Here is a 27854-nt window from a genome sequence, read left to right as displayed (position 1 = left end):
GCAATACGATTTAAAAATATCCTTCACACGAAATGTTGAGCGGCAGGTAAAGCCTTCACTTTCCAAAATGAGTTATACAACTCAAAATCTTTTGGCTCGCAATTGTTTTGAAACTTTTTATATGCTTCTTTTACTGAAAATTGTTTCCTTTCTTTATCCTTCCATAACAACTCATCCCTATTTTGAGTAATTAGTGTTTTTAGCGTTAAGTGTTGCAGTAGTGCCACAACTTGAGGTTTTTTCCATTATTGTGGCCTCCATTCTATTTTGCATTCTCACTTATTTTGTATCCACTCACTTTGCTGTCCCAAAGTAGTTTGTTGTCATTTTGCATTTAAGTATAATCTAGGGTATTTATACATGAGGGGTCTCCAATCCATTTGTCTTTCCAAAATCTTACTCTTATCCCCTACGAGTAATATAATATTTTAAACACAATATAGACGATAAAAAATTATAACATTTTGAATGTGTAATTTGATTAGGTTTCATTGGCTACCCTTACAAGTCCTTGACTTTTGAATGTCTGTTGTGTTATACTTTGACAGAGGCCTTTCATATTTTCCTCTTAATTAAACTTTCTATAGTGTGATATTGTTAAACATTCAATATATGTACTTATGCTCAGTTATAATACGGAGGATAATATTTTTTATGTGACTGTTGCACTACTTTTTTTAGTAGAACTTTATTACAATGCACTGTATTTTTATGAGACTTCAGTACTTGCCACTACCGAAGACAATGAAATCGGAGACAAAAAGCAAGAGGCATAAATTTACTAAAAGTGAAATACCAAACAACGTTTTTTTCTCAATATTTACTAACTACAACCATATTTTTCTTCTATTAAACGTTATTACATACAAAAATTAATCATTATTATTTTAGTAATATTGTTATTATCAATATAATTCATTACTATTATTAATTTTGGTATTATTAATTGTATATCCTATAATCTATTATTTTAACATAAAAAATAATATTATTTACTTTTTATTAATTTGTTATAAAAAAAATACTTATGATTAATTATTATTTTTTATATTATGATACTCTTTATTGTAATATTATAGTTATACCACTAAAATATAAATAACTTATTTATTTAAATATACTAATAATTAAATTAACTTTTTAATATAAATTAAAACAAAAAACAACTATTGGTTGATACCCCGGCTCTCTTTATTGTTGTTGTTATTAGTAATAAATAATTCCTATCTCATGAATTTATGAACAACAAAAATCAAGGTAAAGCATTTTATTTAATATAATATTTAACTAAGAGGTCTAATTCTAAATTTTAACCATGTAACGACATTTTACTATTCAATTATTATGTTAATTTTATAATTTACACAAACAAATTCATATCAAAATCTCATATTATCCATATATACCAATATTTTTATCTTTATTTATGATTAGTATATTTTTCTTTTTATCCGTCTTAATGTTGTTTTTATTTTATTTATTAAATTTGTATTATATGATTAGAAATGCATTTTTTTTATCTAATTTTGTTAAGGGATTAGAGTTTAGTGTCTAGGATTTTAGTTGAGAAGAACAATAATATTTTTAATTGTTTTTATCAATGATTTATCTCAAAATAAACTTTGCAGGTTTATGAAAAAGTTAAGACTTTAAGATAGTACCAGTCTACGATCAAGTTTTTTTTTTACAACCAAAACTAGGTTTTATTGTTTTATTAATTCATTCGTTGTTTGTATAGTTATTTTTTAGTAGTGTTTTATATATCATAATTTTTTATTTCATATAAAAATATGTAGATATATCAATTAGAAATTTTCAATTAGGTTATTAAAAAATCCAGAAGAAGAGAAAAATTTAGGCTTTAATTCATTCATAAGAATGAACTATGAATAAATCTATAAAAATATATAAGAAAAATTGAATTAGAAAATACATTGAATGAACAAGATAATAACAATAGACATAGGTGTAAATAACAATAGAAAGAAGTGATGAGGATAATTTTGATTCTCAAATTCATGATACCGAAGATGAAATATGTAACATCTCATTTAATAAATAAACTTAATTAAATGAAACATCACAGAAAATAATATAAAGAGCAAAGTCATGGAGTATACGTGTCACTCCTTATAGTTATCCAAAAGTTACTAGGAACAAAACCAAGGCACACCACGATGCCATTAAGAAAACGGGATAAAAGTTTAACAGTATCCAAAATATATGCTCAAGGAGCAAGATAATACATAGTCCACAACCCTAAAACAAAACTCGGAGTAAGGGGATCCGACCCAAGATAAGCTACACAACGGAGTTTCCATCACCTTGATGACCACGAGGGGTTCCCACATCTGCTAACATGAGACTAACTAACTCTTTAGAGTTTCAGGATGCAATCTTTACTTGAATCCTTACTTAATTATATACTAAGGCACCACCACGAAACCTTAAGAGGGTAATGGAATTACGTCTTAAACCAAGAGGCACCACCATGAGATCTCACCAAGAGATTTATGGAATTACATCCTAAACCATGAGGCACCACCATGAGATCTTACCAAAAGATTCATGGAATTACGTCCTAAATCATACCATAGTCATGTCTCACCAACCAATCATAGAATAATCATGCATACCAATCTCATGCCAATTTATAACCAACCATCCAATCATGTTTCATATGCATAATCATACCATCTTATCAATTTCAGCCCATGAACCATTTAATACATGCATAATCACTCAATTCATGCTTTAATAGAGTAATTCAATCAAACATGTGACCATTAACCAAGAACAGAGGAGAAAACAATACATGAGCACGTCTCGACCCAATTCTCGCTTAGGCTAGAAGCCCTCGCTCAAGCGAGAGAGGCCTCTCGATCAAGCGAGCTCCTTTCGCCTAGGCGAGAGCTCGAGCAGTGGAACAATGAGGCTTTCACATGTTCTCGCTTAGGTGAGACCTCCTCGCCTGAGCGAGATGTCTTCTCGCTCAAAACGTGAGCTCGTCACTTGAGTGACAACGCGAACTAAAACCTGGGAGGGTTCCAGGTACTCTCGCTTTGGTGAGACTTGCTCGCTTGGGCGAGAATATCGGGTTCCTCCACTGTTTGCACAGACAAGCCAGGAAAGCACCAAGAAAACAGTACAATGCCACAACCAATTCAATCTCACACAAGCATGAACATCAATCACGCATTTAAAACCTACAAACAACAACCAAACATCAACATATTAAAAAAATGTGAAAACCCTAGCTTTCCTTACCTGAAAAATGCTAGCCAAAGACACTGACACCTAAGTCAATGAGCACTACAGCTTCAAAAGCAGATTCGAGAGCTGGAAACACTAGCACAAATTGAAAATGAGGTTATCAAGACGAACCTCTGTTGGAACCACGAAAATAAGACTAGAGAGGATAGGATATGGGTTGAAGACCAACTTACGTGGAATAGAAATGAGGTTGAGCTAGCTTGAATAGGGATGGTGCGAAACCCTAGCAGAGCTCTGTTGGAGGAGAAATGATAGAGTGAGTGAATTATTTTGGCAAAGTGCATAATGAATGGGAACAAGTGTTGTAAGGGAGTTTTGGGTACCCTATAGGCCAGCCTTAGGCCCAACAGATTAGAGCATACCCTTAAACTTTGGGGCAGAAAAATAAGTGGGCCTTACAAGATACTCTTGATAAACATACATGAAAGATTAAACATATTAGCCTTACACCTATTTGAAAAAAAAATCTTAAATGAAATTAATTTCGACAATTTAATGAATAAGTTTGTATAAAAAAGTTTGAAAAATAAATTTTAAATAAAATCTCTAATCTTGCTTTAGGCCTCCCAAATCCTTTAATCACCTGATCATATAATGCCTAAATTTTACTTTAACAACAACCTTTTATATATATATTTCATTTAAATATAATATATAATTTAAAAATTTAATTATAAATTTTAACCATATAACAATATTGTTTTACTACACACCATTAATCAATTATATGTCAATTTTATAATTTAAAATTAAAAAATTTAAATTTAAATATTAGTTTTTTATCTTATTATTATTATTGGTATTGGAATGGTTGTTGGTATTATTATTATTATTAATATTATTATTATTAGTATTATAATCTCTTACTTAGTATCATTAGTTGTACTTCTTATAATATACTTTAACCTAAAAAATCAATACTAAAATAATATTATTAATTTATAATTAATTGTTTAATTGTTTATATTATTTAACTCTTTATTTATAATTATACATAGTTATAATACTTAAACATAATTATAGAAATAAATAATTTATTTAAATATAATAGCTATATTAATTATTTTAATACAAATAAAAAAAATACCCGTGCATACGCCTCTCATACTAATTATAATAATTTAAAAAAAAAAAAAATCATCCTCTGATACAAAACATGTGTCCCACCAAACAGAGTAGTATGCATTTCACATGACTCTAGTGTGTTCTACCAAACATACAAACATAGGACACACATCTCCCACGCCTCTCTTGTGTCATAGGTTTTTGAGTTTGGTCTTTTGTTTACCAGTGAGTGGTGAGAGGTAAATAAGACGCTCCTTCATCATACCAGTATACAACGTGAGATTTCGAAACCAAAAACCTGAAGATAAAGTAGTTAGAAATGCCCGAGTTTTGCGTGACAGGAGGTACTGGCTTCATCGCATCTCACTTAATTAAGACCTTATTAGAAAAGGGTCATACGGTGAGGACAACCGTTAGAAACCCAGGTATGCCATTAAATCGATTCATTTCTCCATAATTTTTTTTTTCTTTTTGGAATAAATTTAATTATTTAATTTTTATCAGGGGATAAGGAGAAGGTTGGTTTTCTCACCGAACTAAATGGAGGCAAAGAAAGACTGAAGATTTTGAAAGCAGATCTGTTGGTGGAAGGAAGCTTTGAGGAGGCAGTGACAGGAGTTGATGGTGTCTTTCATACTGCTTCCCCTGTGCTTGTTCCGTACGACGACAACGTTAAGGTATCTTTCCCTTTTTCAGTGTTTTGTTTAGAGATCTACACACACAAATATCAACCTTAAAACTTCCTTTCTTCACTTTATTTCACTCTATATTAGGCCATTATTATCCATACTTTGGCCTCTAGAGAGATACCTGAAATTTCAGCCCTTAGAAATTAAAATTCTTACTTACTATGTGTTCGATGTTATTCTGGAAAATGAATCTTATAAGGAATCATTTGGGAAATTTTTTATTAAAATAATATTGTTGGTAAAAAACTTTCACAAAAAGATTTAATTTTTCAATCTTCAAGACGGGAGAAGAAAAATACGTAGGAACGTAAAATATTGATGAAAATGAATCAAGTTTGTCAGTTGCCCCATTGCACTGCTGGATAAATAATCTGTTACACACCTAAAAAAAGTGATGAGAAAACAAAACCGAAAAAAACAAAGGTAGAATCAATAAAGAGTTCCTTTTCGTATTATGGAAATGTGATTTTAGCATAATTTGATTTTACACAACAATGTGCACACAAATTGTTTGTGAATAATCCTTCTCGGTTTTGACGTCGGGTGAAGTTTGTTCTTTATTAGTAGCTTCTTATAGTGAGATTTGTGATGATCTGACTTTATATGACAGGAGAATTTGATTGATCCATGCGTAAAAGGAACTTTGAACGTGCTTAACTCCTGCTTAAAGGCAAATGTGAAACGATTCGTGCTCACCTCTTCTTGCTCTTCCATAAGATACCGTCATGATGTGCAACAACTCGGTCCTCTTAATGAATCTCATTGGACAGATCTCGAGTACTGCGAACGCTACAATGTAATTGCACTTTCTACCCAATTTCATGACTCTATTTAGGCATATCGTTTAATTTAGTTTTTATATTTGTTTTATTAAATTGAGTTTTTAATTTTTTTATTAAATATATTTAATATAGTTCTTTTAGTTAATTGATTTTAATGTTGTTCAAAAGGTGTTTTGTATCAAAATTCAGATTATCTTGTATGTTAAAAGACGTCACGTGTCAAAATTAAAGATTTCAAAGTAAAAAATAATCTAAATTTTGCGGATGATATGTATCTAAATTTTATCACATGACTCCTCTAAATTTGGATAAAACTACAATAACAAAAGGTTCACATAAATGTCATTAGAACCAAATTAATATATTTTGGATAAATGTCAGTTTTATTTCGATATATTTTATTGTTTTGGGTTGTCACATAATACATTTTAGAAGTCGGTGTTACCTTGTGTAGTTGGCATTGTACTAAAGTATTATAAATATATGCAGTTATGGTATGCATATGCAAAGACGATAGCAGAGAGAGAAGTTTGGAGGATTGCAAAAGAAAATGACATTGATGTCGTTGTGGTTAATCCCTCGTTCGTTGTTGGTCCACTCCTTTCACCACAACCAACAAGTACACTTCTCTTGATACTTAGCATTGTCAAAGGTTAGTAGATCATGATCTTATGTTACACACATTTTTCATATTTCATGTCAACTTAATTTTCACTTTTTTTTTTCAATCACTTAATGCTGCTTTATAGATTTAAAAATAGACAATTGACATTTTCATAATTTCAATTATTCGATTATGATATCCCGTTGAAAAACGGGTAACTTTCATCTTGGTGATAACTTATCCATTTTTTTAACAACTTCAGTGATTTGATAATCTAACTATGTTTTACATGATTAGTTATATGCTCTTACAAAATTCCTTCTCTTATATTCTCTCTTTCAAATTGCGAGTGTAAAATTATTTTGTAGGTGTGAATTATTCTAATACACTAAAAGTATTGAGAGAAAAATGAGAAATTGATGCATTGAAAACTCAAATATAATAATTTTTTTATTGATTTAACATAAACTAGTTTGTAGAAATATTTTCATGTTGAAATGATGATTACTCTTACCTTTTAGGATAGATTTTTTATTTTCATTTTCATTTTCTTTTTGGATAAATGTTGGTTAAGAAATTCCATTAATTAAAATGTTGATGTGACAAAAAAACTAACCTGATAGCTCCGTGTTTAATTTAAATTTTATTTGTTGATTTCTCATTGGGTTAACATTTTTTTAATAAAATGGGGACAAGCAAATATTATTGTCATATTTGAAAGAAAAATTATGATTGATTGAGACCATGCGATTGCTAGATTGAATTTGAAAATCTTCCTTATAGTGTCAAATTCTTTTCTATGAAACCTTCTAAGAGAAAAAAAAAATATTTTTCGTAATTTAAAATTGACTTGTGCATAAATATATAAAAATTATCTCATATAACTCTTTACAAATTTAATTTTCAAGTTATATATAAGTAAGTTTTAATTTATGAACAAGTTAATTTCTTCTTCTTTTTTTTATGCAGAAATATGTATAAAGAAAATTCTAAGAATATTAGATATTTTTTTGTTAAATACTTTTTGGTAAGAAACATTAAAATAATATATATTTTTTATTTTGTATAAACTGCTTAATTCTTAAATACTAAATCTTAACATGTGTATAACCCAATTTTAGTTTATATCTTTTTTTTTCTCTTGTGAAAATTTCAGAGAGAAACTATCCAACTTGTATAATACATAATTAAAGGAAAATAATTTTTTGACAAAGATTTGGTTGACAAAGTTACCAAATAGAGTAACTTTTTTATTTTTTAATGGAAGTTAAGATAATAATTGAGTAACTAATTTTAAATTTCTTGAAAACATTATTCAGTTTTCAGAGTTTAATTTATATATGTTTTAACAGGCATAAAAGGGGAATATCCTAATACAACAGTGGGGTTTGTACACATAAATGATGTGGTAGCTGCTCATTTGTTGGCTATGGAGAATACCAATGCATCTGGGAGGCTTATTTGTTCAAGCACAGTAGCTCACTGGTCACAAATCATTCAAATGCTTCGTTCTAAATATCCCTCTTACCCCTATGAAAACAAGTAAGTAAAATCTTCTTATTAATTCAATTAGTGAAAAACAGATCAAAATTATAATTATTTTTATGAATCTAATAGATTGTTAGAAAAATGTTGTAAAAGACAATCTAATTCAAATAAAAAATTTAGGGATTAAAAAAAAATCAACAATCATATTTTAAGTATGTTATATCTTAATTTTAAGAGGTATAAATTCTTATTTAATTACCAATCATATTAGCTGTAAATAGAGATAGTTCAAAAACATAAATACTGAAGTGTTTGACTTAAAATTAATATTACTACGAATTAGGAAAATCTTAAACATTCACTCTAATTTTTTTTTGTTTTTTAGTTTATCATAACCCTGTCAAGAAGAGTGTATTTGCATTACCTTAATTTTAAAATTATGCTTTCAAGTTTTGTAATTTGACAAAACCTTGTTATGCCATTTGTGTAAATGTGGTTAAGATTTGGCATAGTTAAGGAATAAGAAGTATAGAATAAGATATTTTTATTTTTAATCATCAAGTATCTACCTGTGTGTTTTCTCTTAAAAACTATTTATGCTGACCATGTTTTAATAAAAAAATATTTGCACACGGAAATGAGCAAATATATTTTCAAATTACAAGCCTAACTAAGAATTAAGAACATCAATTGTAATTTTGAAGCCCAAAAAACAAACTTATTTTTAATTTAAGAAATTAAAAATACATTTTAAAAGAACATTCCGCTAATTTACTACAAATTAAATGACCTAAACATTCTATTACAGGTGCAGCAGCCAGGAGGGAGATAATAATCCACACAGCATGGACACCACCAAAATTACTGAGCTGGGGTTTCCTCCGTTTATAACCCTTGATAAGATGTTTGATGATTGCATCACAAGTTTTCAGGACAAGGGATTTCTGTGACAGTTGTTAAGTTTCATGTTTCGTGTAGTGTAATATGAAGCAAAATAAAGAAATATGAACAAATAAAATAATTTATTTATTATCTATCATGTCACGTTATTTTATTCTTACTTCTAATACCTTGCACTTAAATTTATATTACAAAATATTGAATTAACTTGACATGATCTGATTTTGCCTAATTTAAGAGAATTGTCAGAAATAATGTAAGTATGAGTTTAAATTTCATATACACATGCATATATAAAAAAATAACAATCGAAGTCACATACATTAGTGCAAAATAGTGATAAGAACATGATATAATATTTTTCTGGAAGAATTATATATATATATATATATATATATATATATATATATATATATATATATTAGTACTTTTTTAAAAAAAAATCACAATCGAAATTACATACTAGTGTAAAATAGTGATATAACAACATGATATAACATCTTTTTCTAAAGAAAAGATTTTTATTTTTGCGCGGTAGCACTTTTGTAATTACTAAAAACGATGTAACATTTGATCGTTAGACGAAGTGATGTAAAATATTTTTTTATGTATTTTAAAAAAATAGATATTACATTGGTTATAATGGGGAATCGATGTAGTTTCATATGCCCTTTTATTGGTCTCCCATTCTCCTTTTTTGCTTTTGCGCTTTGAGAACCTCTCTTCCTCTATTTTTGTCCAATCTCTTCCCATTTGAAACCACATTCCCTTTCGTCGTTGTTTCCGTCCCTTATCGCTACCTTCGCAGACCTCACTCTCGTAAGTGTTTGTGTGCCTTACCATCATCGTTTTCAAGTTATACTCCTTCTTTTATTTTCTAAATTGCAGTCTCGCACAATGTCTCCAAAATTTAGGACTTGCCTAACAAGATCGTTGTGCTCGTCACCCTTAATCTACTCATTGTCATCGCTTTGGTTGTCACTGCCGATGTACTTTCTACTTCCGCTCTGCTTTTTGCCATCACCAAAAATAGTGGTGATTTTTTCGATGTGTTGCAAGCCTTACACATGAGACTTGGTGCTGCAAGAGCAAGCCCACCCACAAGATTATACCTCCACCTCAAATGGAGGTTTGAAGAACACACCAACCTCTGCGTCGATCCTCTCTTTGCCATTGCCAAAAAAAGTGAAATGTTGTAACATCCCGCCAGGATATTACTAATATATAATTAAATAAATGAAATAAATAAAATCTTGTATTTAATAATACCTCATTTTCCCAAGACGCGGGAAAATTTAAAACTTTATTAAATGGGCGAATAAAGTATACAACATTCATTACAACCCAAAATCCACAATATTATCAAGTCACCCGTCAGGGTTTACATATGTTTTCAAAAACAAGTAAATAAACACAATAGTTTTCCCAAGTCAATCCCCTCTCCGCGACTAGGCTGCACCAGAGCCACCTGCATCACCAACATCTGCTCCCGTGTACCGCGTACACGATCATCGCCAAACACACGCAGATAGGGTGAACTTAACAATTAAATCACATGTATAAAGTTGCAGAAATATAAGCATATAAACACAAGATATCATACATAACATCAACATATCACATTGCCCAGTTCTTTAATTTCTACCATCTGACCCCCAATCAGATTATTCGGGTTCTACAACGTCTAAGGATTACTTCAAGGTGACTTGCTGCCATACCTATCGGCCACAACCGATAGAGCACGTGCGGGAAAAACATGCTACGGATCATACACCGTAACGCCAGGTAGAGTTCCCATATACGAACATAGTCCGTATCGTCCCAAGACTACCAAACTCGTCAGCCAACAATTGAGGAGGGCAATCTATCCGGACCCATCCGTACTGGCCACAACCAGCACACTCACACCGACAACACTCGCCAACCCGAGCCACAACTCAAGGGTTCCTCGTGTTCATCCGCCATCTCGAGCCACAACTCTAGAGATGCTATTCCGAGCCACAACTCAAGGAATACCACGTGCTTAACCCCTATCCCGAGCCACAACTCAAGGGATACGTTCCGAGCCACAACTCCAGGAACACCAGCAATCTCACCCTTAAAGCATCACTAGACGCACTGTAGATTACAAATTCATAATCAAAACTCAAGCTGCAACAGTATAAATCGCCTGGCGGGGGACACGTACCGCTAGGCGCTGCCAGCTTCCAGACCGCCTGGCGGGGGACACGTGCCGCCAGGCGCCAAGCGCCCCATAAATCACGAATTCTGCAACTACCGCCTGGCGGAACCGTTTCTATCGCCAGGCGGACGCTGTTCCAGAGACCACGAATTTCCTCGCCATCGCCTGGCGGAACCCCCCCTGCCGCCAGGCGCCTCCTGCACCAGAACCCCACTGTTGCCTCTCTACCGCTTGGCGGATCTAACTCTGTCGCCAGGCGTCGTATCAGTACTTATGTAGTACTGGTTTTGGTCAATTACTCTTCGCATCTTGCCCTCACACCCATCCTCAATCCATTATACTCCTAGCTCAGGGCATGGTACTGTTCACTTAGATGAAACTTTACCACTTTCCCTCTCTACTACAACTCTCCACAAAATAATCACAAGCCAAGGAACTCACCCATGGTTGGGTGTCATTCTTATTTTCCCCAATTCTAACTGTCCCTATTCTAAGACTTTATTTCAAGCAGTACCATGAACCCAAGTAACCAAATTACTAATACCCATATTAGAAAAATTAGTTCAACATCTCAGGCCTTTCTTAAGCTCGCTAATTCATAAAACATACCCAACATACGTGACCACAATCAAGGCAGAAAAACAATTCGTGACCCATGGATTTCCCAACACTTATTCCACCATACTGAACCAATTCCTTCCAAAACAAACCCCCCCAACTCTCCAACATTGGTTTCATCCAACCTGGTTACAATGTCTGCGTCGACGCCTGGCGGCAATCCTCGTACCGCCAGGCGGTGCATACCATCTGGCATTTCCAGATTCTCCCCAACGGCACTAACTTCACCATTCTTCCTACTACGCGACTCCTCATCAGCCCCCGCTCATATTCCAGCACAATCAAGATAATTCAGACTCAAATACAATGATCGATTAATCCCACTATACTCTACCAGTATCCAATTTCGAATCATAACTAATGGAATCCCAACATTTAACCCTAGAGTTCTTGTACACTGTTCCATCAAAGTCATCTGCTAAATATACGAAATCTCCATAAAATATGACGTTACATCATCTCTAACTCACCAACCCCTAATTTCCCTCCGATCAGAATCACGTTATAACACCCAGAATTGACGAAAACCATAACTCAATCTCGCGTCGCCTGGCAGAAATTCATCACCGCCAGGCAGTTCATCACCAAAAACCCAGAATGCTCACGAACCTTGAGCCACCTGGCGGTTCAGGGATTCACCGCCAAGCGCTGCACCCAGAAATCCCCACAATACACATTCAAATGCATGAGCCACCTGGCGGCTAAGTATAGCCCGCCAGGCGGTTTCTGGAAAAATTCCAGAATTCAACGAAATTATGATGCAGACACAGAACATGCTTAAATTACATAGTATTTCCATACAATTCATACCAAACAATCAAAATTAACGTAGAAAGCTCCCCTAACCTGGAATTTTCCTTTGCTTAAATTGAGTTGTGTGAGATATTCCAATGATCTCTATGTCTTCCCCTTCTTGATGTGGTCACTCAAACCTCACCAGAACCTCACTCAAACCTCACCAATCTCTCTGATTTTTGTGCTCTAATTTAGGTTACTATTCCAGCTTGCCAAAACCTTGCCTAAACTCCAACTTTTTCCTTTTAAACTAGTACTTTAGGTTACTTAAAATATTAAAACGAATTAAATTTCATTTACCTTCTAATAACTCTCCATCTCTCATCATGAATGGGAATGCAGCCCCCCTTGGCCGTACTGCTTCCCATGGCCTCTATTAACCTTTCCCATTTCCCTCTAAAGTCACCATTAGCAAAATAAAAACAAGCATAATTTCCATTTAGCATTTCCAAGGTTTGAACCCATGACCCCTTTGTTACCACTCAAGTGCATAACCATTTCAACCAATCATGTTTCATGCTAACCATCACAATTCAAGGATCATATCATAACAGAACATGTTTTCATAGATTGAAATAATAATAATAACACAAAAAGTATCATGCATAGGACTCGAACCCAAGTCCTATCACACAATTAAAGTACTCTCAACCACTTGAGCTAGTACTTTACCACGTCATACCAACCATAATTTAATGTCATAATTATTACCCCTCCCGTATTTATTAATTAATTATTTATTTAATTAATTAAATTCTACGGGTCTTACAATACTCCCCCCTTTTTAAATTTTTCGTCCTCGAAAAAGAGAACTTACCAGTGAAGAGATGAGGATAGGACCGCCTCATGACATCGTCCATCTCCCATGTCATTTCTTAAGTTGCCTCATCCCATAGGACTTTCACGGTTTTGATTTCCTTCCCTCTGAGCTGTTTCGTTTGAGAATCCAAGATTCTCACTGGTCCGGCTCCAATAGTTAAGTCCTCCCGTATCTGCACATCATCATCCTCCAGAATGTGTGTAGGATCGGCTATATATTTTCTCAACTGTGACACATGGAAAACATTATGCAAGTTTCCCAAGTGTGGTGGCAATGCCATCTCGTACGCTGCAGGACCAATCCTCCTCATGATCTGATATGGTCCGATGAATCGAGGTGTCAGCTTCCTCGATTTAAGTGCCCTGCCAATACCTGCAGTAGGGGTAACTCTGAGAAATACGTGGTTCCCTGCCTCAAACTCAAGCGGCCTCCTCCTCTTGTCCGCGTACGACTTCTGCCTGCTCTGAGTCGCGCGCATCCGATCCTGAATCACCCTCACCTTCTCGGTGGTCTGCTGTAAGAACTCTGGCCCAAGAACCACTGCCTCGCCATCCTGTTGCCAACACAATGGCGTCCTACATCTCCTACCATACAGGGCCTCGTAGGGAGCCATCCCAATACTGGTATGGTAACTGTTATTATACGTGAATTCTACCAATGGCAACACATCACTCCATGTACCCAGATGGTCTAAAACACAGGTCCTCAACAGGTCCTCCAACGACTGTATAGTCCGCTCAAACTGTCCATCTGTCTGAGGATGATAGGCGGAGCTCATCCTGAGCTGAGTACCCAAAGCATTCTGCAACGACTGCCAGAACCTCGATGTGAACCTTGGGTCTCTATCTGACACAATACTCGCTGGCACTCCATGTAATCTAACAATCTCTCGCACATACAAATCCGCCAGCCTATCCATATTCATCTTCTGGTTAATCGGCAGAAAATGAGCACCCTTCGTCAACCTGTCTACTATCACCCAGATTGAATCGTGTCCTCTCACTGATCTCGGCAGGTGAGTGATAAAATCCATGGAAATGCTGTCCCATTTCCACTGTGGAATATCCAGAGGTTCTAACATACCACCCGGTCGCTGGTGTTCTATCTTCGCTTTCTGACATACCAAACAAGAAGCGACGTAATCAGCCACATCCGTCTTCATACCCGTCCACCAGAAAGAGGCTTTCAAATCTTTGTACATCTTAGTCATACCCGGATGTATGCTAAGACGACTCTTATGCCCCTCATCTAGGAGCATCTTCCTCAGAACCCTGTTGTCTGGAACACACACTCTCTCCCTGAACCGTAGGATCCCGTCTCTGCCCATTCGGAAATCCTTCCTCTTCTCAGTGCCCAACTCACCAATTATCATCTGCAGTTCTTCATCCTTCCCCTGTTCCACCCGGAGCTCATCTAGAAACTCATTTGTGATCCTCAACATGCTGCATCGTATTTGTCCAGGCCCCATATCCAACCCCAGATTCATGTCCCTCAACTGTTCTATCAGCTCCAACTCCCTAATCATCATAGCTGATACATGAATTCTCATCCTACTCAAGGCATCCGCTACGACATTAGCTTTACCAGGGTGGTACAATAGCTCAAAGTCGTAGTCCTTTAAGTACTCCATCCAATGCCTCTGTCTCATATTCAACTCTTTTTGATCAAACAAGTATTTCAAGCTTTTATGATCGCTGAATACCTGGAACTGTGCTCCATACAGGTAGTGTCTCCATGTCTTGAGGGCAAACACGACTGCCGCTAACTCCAAGTCGTGTGTCGGGTAATTCTTCTCATGCACCTTCAACTGTCTCGATGCATAAGCTACAGGCCGTTTATCCTGCATCAGCACACAACCCAACCCCTGATACGAGGCATCACAGTACACCTCAAATGTTTTAGTCGTGTCAGGGATTGCTAAGATCGGTGCGGTGGTCAGTCTTCTCTTCATATCCTCGAAGCAAGCTTCATACTCGTCGGTCCACGAGAAAGGCTGATCCTTTCTCGTAAGCTGTGTAAGAGGACTCACCATCTTGGAGAAACCCTCCACAAACCGTCGATAATACCCTGCCAAACCCAGAAAACTACGCACCTCTAAAACTGTTTGGGGCCTCTCCCACTTCACCACAGTCTCTATCTTCGCCGGATCAACGGCTATTCCTAGGGCTGAGATCACATGACCCAGGAATTGTACCTCTTCCAACCAGAATTCACATTTCGACAATTTCCCATACAATTGGTGCTCTCTGAGAATCCCCAACACTACTCTCAGATGTTCTGCGTGTTCTTCCCTGCTCTCAGAGTAGATCAGAATGTCATCGATAAACACTACTACAAACTGATCCAGATATGGCCTGAAAATCCTATTCATGTAATCCATGAATATAGCCGGCGCATTGGTCACCCCAAATGGCATCACTACATACTCGTAGTGACCATACCGTGATCGAAAAGCTGTCTTCTGGACATCCTCCGGCCTGACAAGGATCTGATGATATCCCGATCTCAGGTCTATTTTTGAGAACACCGCAGCTCCCCTCAACTGATCCAACAGATCATCAATCCTCGGCAACGGGTACTTATTCTTTATCGTTAGCTTATTCAGTTGCCGATAATCAACACACAACCGGGAGCTACCATCTTTCTTTTTCACTAACAGAACTGGTGCTCCCCACGGTGATGCACTCGGTCGGATGAACTTCTTCTCAAGCAGATCCTCAATCTGTTTCTTTAGCTCAGGTAACTCAGCAGGCGCCATTCTGTACGGTGCCATAGAAACTGGCCCAGCGCCAGGGATGAGATCAATGGAGAAATCTACATCCCTGCTAGGCGGTAGTTCTGGAATCTCATCCGGAAATACATCTGCATATTCATCCACTACCGGGATCCTGCTGATCTGCTCGGCTGTGCTCATCTTCTCTGCCTGAGCCACAATCATGTAACAGGTAGCTCCAGCCTCAATCTCTCTCACCGCCTGATTAGATGAGATTAGTTCTAGCCCCACCGTCTCAGGAAACACTATCTGACGCTGCCCGCAATCAATGACGACATGGTTACTCGACAACCAATCCATGCCCAGAATCACGTCTAGACCCTTCATCGGCAAACAAATGAGGTTCAACCTGAACCTACGGCCTGCCACCTCCATAGGACACCCCACGCACATAGAAGTGGTGGATACCTCTCCAGATGCTGGCGTCGCCACTAAAAGCTCGCACCCCAGCTCTCGCATCGTGAGTCCGAGCCTCCTCACACATTCATTAGACACAAACGAACGAGTGGCTCCTGAGTCGAACAACACCACTACCTCATGGTCACACAACAAACATAGAAACTGCAAAAGATTACCTGACTGTTTCGCCTCTGTGGTCGTCAAAGCGAACACACGCCCCGGTGCTCTGGGTCGGTCTCCTACTGGCCTCGTAGCTGGCGCACCACCAGCTTGTCTTCTGTTAGGACACTGACGTGCAAAATGTCCTGTCTGCTGGCATGCGTAGCACCTACCAGTACTACTGCCTCCACCTGTACTGTTGGCAGGTTTAGTACAATCCCTCCTCAAGTATTCCCCGCCACAGTTATAACACCGTAATCTTCCCCAGGTAGTCGGCAGTCTGCTATAAGGTTTCCTCTGAGGTCTGACATCTGGGGTAGTCCTCTGCTGTTTCCCCCCCACTACTCGACCCAGTCTCCAACTGCTCCACAGTTTTGGCCTACTCGACCAAAACTGGAAACTCTCTAATCCGAAGTGGCACAATGAAGCGGTGTATCTCATGTTTTAATCCGCCCTCGAACCTCCTACACCTCCACTCCTCGGTGACTACTGGAGTGTAGAAACGCGCCAGATATTCGAACCTCTCTATGTAGGCCGCCACCGTCATGGTCCCCTGCTGAAGAGTAAGGAACTCTGCCTCCCGTTCGTGCCTCGCACTGTCGGGAAAGTACTTCTCCAGGAACCTCGTCCTGAAGGCAGCCCACGTCATCTGCTCCCCACGGGTCTGCATCAACTGCTGCATCCCCTGCCACCAATACTCTGCGTCTGCCACCAGAAGAAACGTGACAAACAACAGTCTCTGCTCATCTGTGCATCCCAGCACCCTACAGATCTTCTCACATTCCCGCATCCAGGCATCTGCCTCGTCAGGAGAGGCCTTGCCAGAAAACTTGGCCGGCCGGTGTTTAATGAAATCCTCCATAGCTACTGGCCGAGTAGCTGCCACTACAGCTCTGGGTGGCGCCGCTATGGGCTGCATCGCGTCCACCATACGATGGATCGCCTGAGCTATGTCATCAGCTCCAGCGGGGTTCCTCCTCCTCCTGTTAGCCATAGCTCGTGCACGCCACATATTATAGCTGGTTCACACACACAGCCCATATTAGGATTAGGATTTCATATTCAGAAATAAACTAATAACACAGATAATTAGTCACGCAAACGTAACACGGTATGCTCACTCCCCATAGACCCCAAAAATCATTTTGAAAACCATTGCTCTGATACCAAATGTAACATCCCGCCAGGATATTACTGATATATAATTAAATAAATGAAATAAATAAAATCTTGTATTTAATAATACCTCATTTTCCCAAGACGCGGGAAAATTTAAAACTTTATTAAATGGGCGAATAAAGTATACAACATTCATTACAACCCAAAATCCACAATATTATCAAGTCACCCGTCAGGGTTTACATATGTTTTCAAAAACAAGTAAATAAACACAATAGTTTCCCCAAGTCAATCCCCTCTCCGCGACTATGCTGCACCAGAGCCACCTGCATCACCAACATCTGCTCCCGTGTACCGCGTACACGATCATCGCCAAACACACGCAGATAGGGTGAACTTAACAATTAAATCACATGTATAAAGTTGCAGAAATATAAGCATATAAACACAAGATATCATACATAACATCAACATATCACATTGCCCAGTTCTTTAATTTCTACCATCTGACCCCCAATCAGATTATTCGGGTTCTACAACGTCTAAGGATTACTTCAAGGTGACTTGCTGCCATACCTATCAGCCACAACCGATAGAGCACGTGCGGGAAAAACATGCTACGGATCATACACCGTAACGCCAGGTAGAGTTCTCATATACGAACATAGTCCGTATCGTCCCAAGACTACCAAACTCGTCAGCCAACAACTGAGGAGGGCAATCTATCCGGACCCATCCGTACTGGCCACAACCAGCACACTCACACCGACAACACTCGCCAACCCGAGCCACAACTCAAGGGTTCCTCGTGTTCATCCGCCATCTCGAGCCACAACTCTAGAGATGCTATTCCGAGCCACAACTCAAGGAATACCACGTGCTTAACCCCTATCCCGAGCCACAACTCAAGAGATACGTTTCGAGCCACAACTCCAGGAACACCAGCAATCTCACCCTTAAAGCATCACTAGACGCACTGTAGATTACAAATTCATAATCAAAACTCAAGCTGCAACAGTATAAATCGCCTGGCGGGGGACACGTACCGCTAGGCGCTGCCAGCTTCCAGACCTCCTGGCGGAGGACACGTGCCGCCAGGCGCCAAGCGCCCCATAAATCACGAATTCTGCAACTACCGCCTGGCGGAACCGTTTCTATCGCCAGGCGGACGCTGTTCCAGAGACCACGAATTTCCTCGCCATCGCCTGGCGGAACCCCCCCTGCCGCCAGGCGCCTCCTGCACCAGAACCCCACTGTTGCCTCTCTACCGCCTGGCGGATCTAACTCTGTCGCCAGGCGCTGTATCAGTACTTATGCAGTACTTGTTTTGGTCAATTACTCTTCGCATCTTGCCCTCACAACCATCCTCAATCCATTATACTCCTAGCTCAGGGCATGGTACTGTTCACTTAGATGAAACTTTACCACTTTCCCTCTCTACTACAACTCTCCACAAAATAATCACAAGCCAAGGAACTCACCCATGGTTGGGTGTCATTCTTATTTTCCCCAATTCTAACTGTCCCTATTCTAAGACTTTATTTCAAGCAGTACCATGAACCCAAGTAACCAAATTACTAATACCCATATTAGAAAAATTAGTTCAACATCTCAGGCCTTTCTTAAGCTCGCTAATTCATAAAACATACCCAACATACATGACCATAATCAAGGCAGAAAAACAATTCGTGACCCATGGATTTCCCAACACTTATTCCACCATACTGAACCAATTCCTTCCAAAACAAACCCCCCCCTCAAATCTCCAACATTGGTTTCATCCAACCTGGTTACAATGTCTGCGTCGACGCCTGGCGGCAATCCTCGTACCGCCAGGCGGTGCATACCATCTGGCATTTCCAGATTCTCCCCAACGGCACTGACTTCACCATTCTTCCTACTACACGACTCCTCATCAGCCCCCGCTCATATTCCAGCACAATCAAGATAATTCAGACTCAAATACAATGATCAATTAATCCCACTATACTCTACCAGTATCCAATTTCGAATCATAACTAATGGAATCCCAACATTTAACCCTAGAGTTCTTGTACACTGTTCCATCAAAGTCATCTGCTAAATATACGGAATCTCCATAAAATATGACGTTACATCATCTCTAACTCACCAACCCCTAATTTCCCTCCGATCAGAATCACGTTATAACACCCAGAATTGACGAAAACCATAACTCAGTCTCGCGTCGCCTGGCGGAAATTCATCACCGCCAGGCAGTTCATCACCAAAAACCCAGAATGCTCACGAACCTTGAGCCACCTAGCGGTTCAGGGATTCACCGCCAAGCGCTGCACCCAGAAATCCCCACAATACACATTCAAATGCATGAGCCGCCTGGCGGCTAAGTATAGCCCGCCAGGCGGTTTCTGGAAAAATTCCAGAATTCAACGAAATTATGATGCAGACACAGAACATGCTTAAATTACATAGTATTTCCATACAATTCATACCAAACAATCAAAATTAACGTAGAAAGCTCCCCTAACCTGGAATTTCCTTTGCTTAAATTGAGTTGTGTGAGATATTCCAATGATCTCTATGTCTTCCCCTTCTTGATGTGGTCACTCAAACCTCACCAGAACCTCACTCAAACCTCACCAATCTCTCTGATTTTTGTGCTCTAATTTAGGTTACTATTCCAGCTTGCCAAAACCTTGCCTAAACTCCAACTTTTTCCTTTTAAACTAGTACTTTAGGTTACTTAAAATATTAAAACGAATTAAATTTCATTTACCTTCTAATAACTCTCCATCTCTCATCATGAATGGGAATGCAGCCCCCCCCCCCTCCTTAGCCGTACTGCTTCCCATGGCCTCTGTTAACCTTTCCCATTTCCCTCTAAAGTCACCATTAGCAAAAAAAAAAAAACAAGCATAATTTCCATTTAGCATTTCCAAGGTTTGAACCCATGACCCCTTTGTTACCACTCAAGTGCATAACCATTTCAACCAATCATGTTTCATGCTAACCATCACAATTCAAGGATCATATCATAACAGAACATGTTTTCATAGATTGAAATAATAATAATAACACAAAAAGTATCATGCATAGGACTCGAACCCAAGTCCTATCACACAATTAAAGTACTCTCAACCACTTGAGCTAGTACTTTACCACATCATACCAACCATAATTTAATGTCATAATTATTACCCCTCCCGTATTTATTAATTAATTATTTATTTAATTAATTAAATTCTACGGGTCTTACAAATGTAGTGGTGATTTTACCAATCTATTGTGAGCCCAACTCACAAGACTTGGTGTTGCAATAATGAGGCACCTACGAATTCTACCTCCATCTTGAATGAAGGTTTGATGAATGCACCAACCTCCACGTTGCTCCGCTCTATGCCATTGTTGAGAAAAGTGAAGTGCAATGGTGATTTTTGTGTTGTTGTAGACGTGTTTCAACAATTTTTTTTTGTTATTGTTTGAATACTACATCAGTTTAAATAGAACTGATGTTAAGTATGTTCAACTTATTACATCAATGAAATCAACATCAGGTTCAAAACCGATGTAATATGTCCAAAATGATCAATGTAAAATGTCTTCTTTATAGTAGGCATATGTATAATCTCTCCCTGGTAAACCCTTAGAAAAAAGTCATAAGTAGTATCAAACAAAGTTAAATAGCATATAAGAAAAAGAAACAACCCATAAACCCAATACCTCGATGTTTTAGGTTAAATTTTTTGGATGTGTCAAATGTGTTTCATATTAGTATTTGAGTTATTTATATCATTGACACGTTTTCGTTTCAATGTCAATTGAAAAATACATTTAACACGTCAACAAAATTTAACAAAATTGAGTTAAAAGGACTATATTCATTTATTTTTAAAGTTTGGGGACCAAAATATATCAAAATTTTAAATGCGGATGAATTATAATTTTGTGTCAAAGTTCAGATACTAAAAACATCTTTAACTATATATAATACCTCCATAATGAACTTCTAGAAATAAAGGAAACCCATCAAGAATCGACATAGATAAGTTAATACATTTATACTTATTTGACATTTTTTTATTAATGAAAGAGTGAGGATATATATATATATATATATATATATATATATATATATATATATATATATATATATATATATATATATATATATATATATATATATATATATATATATATATATATATATATATATATATATATATATATATATATATATATATATATATATATATATATATATATATATATATATATATATATATATATATATATATATATATATATATCAAATAAGGTTAAAATGTGTGAAAGTAATTTTTTCTAAAAAAGTAACAATTGGTTGATTATTCATGAATCTAACCTAATATAATAACATTAAAAAAATAACTAGTAATATAAAAGAATGATTTTAGGGTAAGTTGAGTCTGTCTTGTTTGATAGTTTCCACCATTACTTTACTATTCTAACTTCGGTCAATTGACAAATTCATACAGATTTTAGTGTCACAGAATCATCATAATATTGATTATTAAAGTTTGTTGTAACAATTTTAAAGTAATTTTGACCAAGAAATACAATTGTAATTGTTAAAAAAGACAAAGATTAATTTGAAAGTAAAATAAGTTTGTGACACTTTAAACAACTACAGACATTTTTGTTTCTAGTAGCATCTTTTTTAATTGTCATTATATTTATGTGATATTTAAAAAAAGGCGCTAGTGCAAAAATCATTTTTTATGATGACTTATTATGGTGATTATAAGCCACTTGTCATAATAAGTGACGCAGTGACAAAATTACAAATATGATGAGACTTTCTACACCGGTTGGACCTAGAACTGATACAGAAAGGGGTGTGGTGACAATTTTGTAATAAATTAAAAAGATTTTCTATACGGGTTGGACCTAGAACCGGTAGAGAAAGTGTCATTATGGCAATTTTGTAATAAATTACAAAGACTTTCTATTCCAGTTAGATCGAGAACTGTCATAATAAGTGATGTTTAATTTTTATCCCAATATAGACGAGCTTCACTCACACTCCCTTCTCTCTGCAGCTTTGCTTTCCTCCTCCCTACACTATTTTTGTTCTCTCCTCCTTGCACAATCCTCACGTCTTAGCTTAGGTGGCCTTTGTCTCCTCCCTTTGTCACTCTCGTGGTCATCGCTATTTCTTGAGTTCTAGTCGTGTTGTTGGTCGAGCTCTTACAGTCACTGTCGCTCTCGTTCGTGCTCCCATCGTCACTCTCGTAGTGCAAAATCTGGTAGGTACGATGTCGGCACCGTAGTAGGACAAAGACACAAACTTGTAGTGTTAGGGATCGGATTTTCCACGACACCATTCAATGTCATCATGTTTGATGCTGCATTTTTCAATGAGGTATCTTAGTTCCAGGTGTGGATTGCGATCACGTTTGCTTAGTCAGTGTTTTTGCATCGTATGGGTCGTGCGTAGTGGTACTCTCGCGACTAGCTTGGTTTGTCATGCGTAGGTGTGCGACTAGCGTTGTTTCTTCATGTGTGGGATGTGAAGCTCGTGATTTACTCGGATTTGACACACACAGTGGTTGACGTGGCACTTGGTCTTTATTGGTGAACATTGGTGAGTTACATGTTTGTGTCGTAGGTTGTTACTGGATCTATAGTAGACTAGCATGTTCATGGGGTGGTGGTCGCATTTCTACTATGATGGTTGCAATATTGTGGTGCCCAGAGCTCTTTGTGTGTGGTCATGTGATGGGGAAGAAAATACCCTTTGAAAAAATTGAAGGAGGAAGGATATGGGTAGTGAGATTAAAGCTTTGTTGGGTGAATGAGAGGTTGGATTCCTTCCTGTGCGTGATGAAGAAGTCGACACTTTCTATACCGGTTGTAGTTTTATCCATCATGACAATGGAAACTTGTTATACTACCTATATCTATGTTGGTTCTAAAGTTGGCATTAAAAACCTTTTTTAGTTGGTGTAAAAAGGCTTTCCTATACTAGTGAATAAACGTCTTGTAAATAGTAAGGTTATTAATATGTGTAAAGGAACACACATCAATATGGTTTATATACTCGTACCAATGCTTAACATCATCAAATGACTTAGATTATATAGCATTAGATGCATTAGATTTGAATGCTTGTAATTTTATTTGATTTTTTTTATCTTTTGATAATAGATGGTGAATATGTCAAGTGATTGTTTTGTTGATTCTTTGATACTTAAGAGGATAACACATAAAAGGTGATAAAACCTTACCTTTCCCACCACTAAATAACCAAAAATCCATCAAGCCATTACAAGTTTAATGACTAAAAGGTTTTCTTCTCTTCAAAGTTCTTACAAAATAACTTATATATTTTACTTGACATCATAATGCAGGGTTTTAATAAAATGCATGATTAAAGGAGAAATCCTATAATATATTAGGAAAATGGAATAACTAAAACTCTTGTCAGTTGTTCAACGGGTAATTTGTAGTAGTTTTATACTTCAAGGTCAAGTTTCATTAGAGAATAACTCATAATCAGTTCAATGTTGTCATGGTTATCTTTACATGTAGTATTGACACTACATTCATAATAAATTTTATCTAGATTTGAAATATACTTTTCTATACAAGTTTTTTTTTCTGGTTAATTATTTATATTTAATATCTAACTATTCTTTGGGCAATAACTAATTTGCATTAAACTTTATTAGGAGAGAAGAAAAAACCTTAAATATAAGAAAACAGTAACCTAAAATGTCAACCAAACAAAAACTTTTGTTAGAATATAATCCAATACACCATCAATTTTAAAGCATAAATAATAAAAACACTTTTTTTTTGTAAGGCATAAGTTTTATAAAAGATTGATCATGTGAAACGTAGTTTGCTTTGTTTGATAAAGACTACAACAATGTGTTCTCCTATGTGTTCTCGTTGCTTTATTTGATAAGTGAAAGTCAATAAATGAAATGCATGCAAACAACATTTCACGTAAAAGTTATACCTAACACAAATCTTTATCAACTTATTTGGTATCATAGAGAATGCTTTCATCTTCACATCTACAAAAAAGAAAAAATCTCACAATGTACAAGAAAATGTAAAAGATTTGTTGAAGGATGTGGTAAAGTTGTTTTATGCCAACACATATTCTCACACACCTTGTGTCAACTCTAAAAGGGTTGTTCACCTCACACAATCATATGATTTACTTCATTTTGGTTGAAAGCTCTCTAATTGAGTCTTGATAATTCATGCCAAATATCAAAATATTGCTTAAAGAAGAGATGAACATTTAATATTGCATGTAGCACATTCAATGCATCTCTACGTTCATGCATGAACAGACAAAGTCTTGAACATGAAAATTTGAAGTGAAGTCTCTCAATGAGTAGAAATAGATTTACAATAGGCCTTTTCTTAACTTTGTATTTAAAGAAATTTTCCAAATCGAAGACAAGAAGGACTAGTGATCAGCAATTGCAAAAATGATGTCACTTTTATCGTTCAAAGCTTTTAAAGATCAAAACATCACAAGAACATTGTTTGTGCTTCAATAACAAACTAGTAGATGTTAGGAAAATAGGGATGGCTTTGTTAAATCTAAATGTTAGCGAATTGCTTTTAAGAAAAAAATTCTTTAATGAATTTTATTCTTTTTAACTTGTAAAACAAAATGCAATTGTTTTGAGAATCTTATTGATACAAGAACAAAAAGGAATGTAAAGGGAGAGATAAAGAAAGATAAAGAGCACACAAGAATTTATACTGGATCCAATTCAAACAACCACTTGACACTGTTCAAATGAGAAGCCAAGGTGGTTTGCTTCTTGAAGATTTGATAAAGATTGAATGAAGCCCTTTTGAACTATATTGAAGTCATTACCATTGATATGAAGCCTACATTGATGAAGGAAAGGAGATTTGATGATATCCATGGTGATCAAGGCTGGAACATGTGCTCTCCATCTAGTTACATCATTTAGAAAGTGTATTTTAAGTTTGTAATTCATGTTGTAGACCTTATAGCATTAATTAGATGTAGTTTGGTCTTTATTGTGTTTTTAATTTGTTGAATGGTTTTTCAACAGGTTAAAATGTCTCTTTTAGTCTGTTGAATGGTTTTTCAACAGGTTAAAAGATTGGCTGCAGTAGTCTTAAACTGCAACAAATTCAATCAGTTGATTTAGTTTTTAATTGACTGATTTCACTTAAGTCAAGTGAAATCAACCGATTGATTTGAAAATCAACCTGTTGAATTTCGTAACAGTTTGACTATAAAAGCTATGATTTTGAAAGAGAGGTTTGTTGATCATTTTAGAGCACGATTTGGTTTTAGAAACTTGTGGAAACTTTCTCCTTCGTGATCATAGGTGTTGCAGCTGTTGAAGATTGATCTTGGATCAATTCTTGGAGCTTTTGGCTTGGTTTGAAGCTTGGAGAAAGTGGTTTGTGGTAGGCTAGGTTGTGCTACCACTGAGGTTTGATCTTTCTCAACATTTGTGTGTGTTCCTGGTGGTTTTTCAAGTCTGCAAGAGGGTTCTTGCTGTGCTGGTGTGATTCTTGTGTGATTCAAGAGTCTTTTGTGGTGTTTTTGCATATTTTGGAAGTGTAAGGGTGGATACGTTGTAAAACTTTTGAAATAGTGCAAAGTCAAGCTAAGGTTGCCTTGACAAACTGGATGTAGCTCAGGTTTGAGTGAACCAGTATAAAAATCTCGTGGTGTCCTCTCTCTAACCTTTCTCTCTTGCATTTTCATTTTAAAGTTTCAAGAACTTGTGTTTTAATCATCTTTTTCATGTTCTTGCATGTTTTCATGGCATCTGCAGGATTGAGCATGTTTGTATAATCATTTGGAACTGATCTTGATCATTTTTTAGCATTGTTTCTAGTTTAAAATTCAAATTCGCATTTCTGCATTTTTCCTAGTATTTCAGTCGACTGTTTTTCAGTTTCAATCGATTGATTATACCAAAGCAGAATCTGTTTAGTAAAATCAATCTGTTAACTCTGTTTTTGATCGATTGAAAGTGTATAGTTCAATACTGTTTGCATCCTAACTTGGTGATCTATTTGATTCAATTAAAGGTGGTTTTTAGCTTGCAAAGATAGCCTAAATTTTTTTAACTAGCAAATTCAACCCCCTCCCCCCCTTCTTGGCTTTTCAACCATTTCAAAACTAACAGAAACACTCTAACAAAACAACAACCAAGAAAAACTACAAGAACATTTTAGCAAAACAACAATCCGAAAAATTAGAAGCAACAATAAGACTTTGTAAAATTAGCAAAGTCCTTATTTACTTTGAAAGCTTTGAAAGTACTTCAAAATTGCATGCATAGCTAAGAAAATATTAGTGTGATTCACTATATATGTTTGCAAAATTTATTTAAGATATTTACAATGAATCTCTATTATATGGTTTCCAAACCACATATTTCAAACATTTTTGAATTCATTTAAAGCTTTTAATCGATTATTCTAACATAATTTTGAAAATATTTACAACATCTCTTTGTAATAATAAAGTACTACATATTTTAATCAATTAACCATACTCTTCATTAATTTTTTAAAACAAGTTTAATTGATTAAACAAGATTTTCATTGATTATTATACTGAGAGTTTGAAAACACTTAAAGCACTCTCTAGATTAATCAGTTATTTCACTAGATAGTTGATTATCTTGTTATGGAAACTCTCAAGAATAGTTAATTGGTTTAAAATGCTAAAATATTTTAAGATAGATTTTAGCTTTAGAAAAATGTTTCTTAATATAGGTTGTGTGTTGAATTAGAAAGTCCTAATGAGTACCTTGTGTGAAAGACAAAAACATATAAAAGAAAGTTAGACTCTAAAACTTAATCTTCATTGTTAGCATCTGCAAACATCATCAAAACATCTTCATCTTAACTTAGGTCTTTGAATCTCTTCCTCAACATCAACAATAGAGCTTTTGAACCTTGTATTTGTTGGAAGGTGTGTTTTCTCTACCTAATGAGCAAACCTTTGTATCTTTTAGATCACTCCCTTTATTCACCAACTCTTTAGTCAGAAGTGAGTGTTTTCCAAAGAATACTCGTGTTTTGTCAAAAGTGACTAAATTAAAAATAATATTTTAATTTGTTAGTTAGGAGTGATTAGTTTCCAAACTATGCTTGAATTTTTAGTCAATAGTGATTATGTGTTCAAATAATATTTGGCTCATT

General features: G+C 36.1%; 1 protein-coding gene across 1 annotated transcript; it reads left to right on the top strand.

The window, feature by feature from the left end:
* The first annotated feature begins 4451 nt into the window (after positions 1–4451).
* Positions 4452–8958, top strand: LOC114171454 (tetraketide alpha-pyrone reductase 2-like). The gene is made up of 6 exons (XM_028056466.1): positions 4452–4763; positions 4843–5015; positions 5638–5823; positions 6299–6461; positions 7766–7955; positions 8710–8958. The coding sequence occupies exons 1-6, from the start codon at positions 4658–4660 to the stop codon at positions 8849–8851; spliced, it is 960 nt and encodes a 319-aa protein (XP_027912267.1). The 5' UTR covers positions 4452–4657; the 3' UTR covers positions 8852–8958.
* The last annotated feature ends 18896 nt before the right edge of the window (positions 8959–27854 follow it).

The sequence above is a fragment of the Vigna unguiculata genome, chromosome 2 (genome assembly GCF_004118075.2).
Source record: "Vigna unguiculata cultivar IT97K-499-35 chromosome 2, ASM411807v1, whole genome shotgun sequence".
Lineage (NCBI taxonomy): Eukaryota > Viridiplantae > Streptophyta > Magnoliopsida > Fabales > Fabaceae > Vigna > Vigna unguiculata.
The sequence above is the reverse complement of the archived record's forward strand: the minus strand, read 5'-3'. Positions and strand labels throughout refer to the sequence as shown.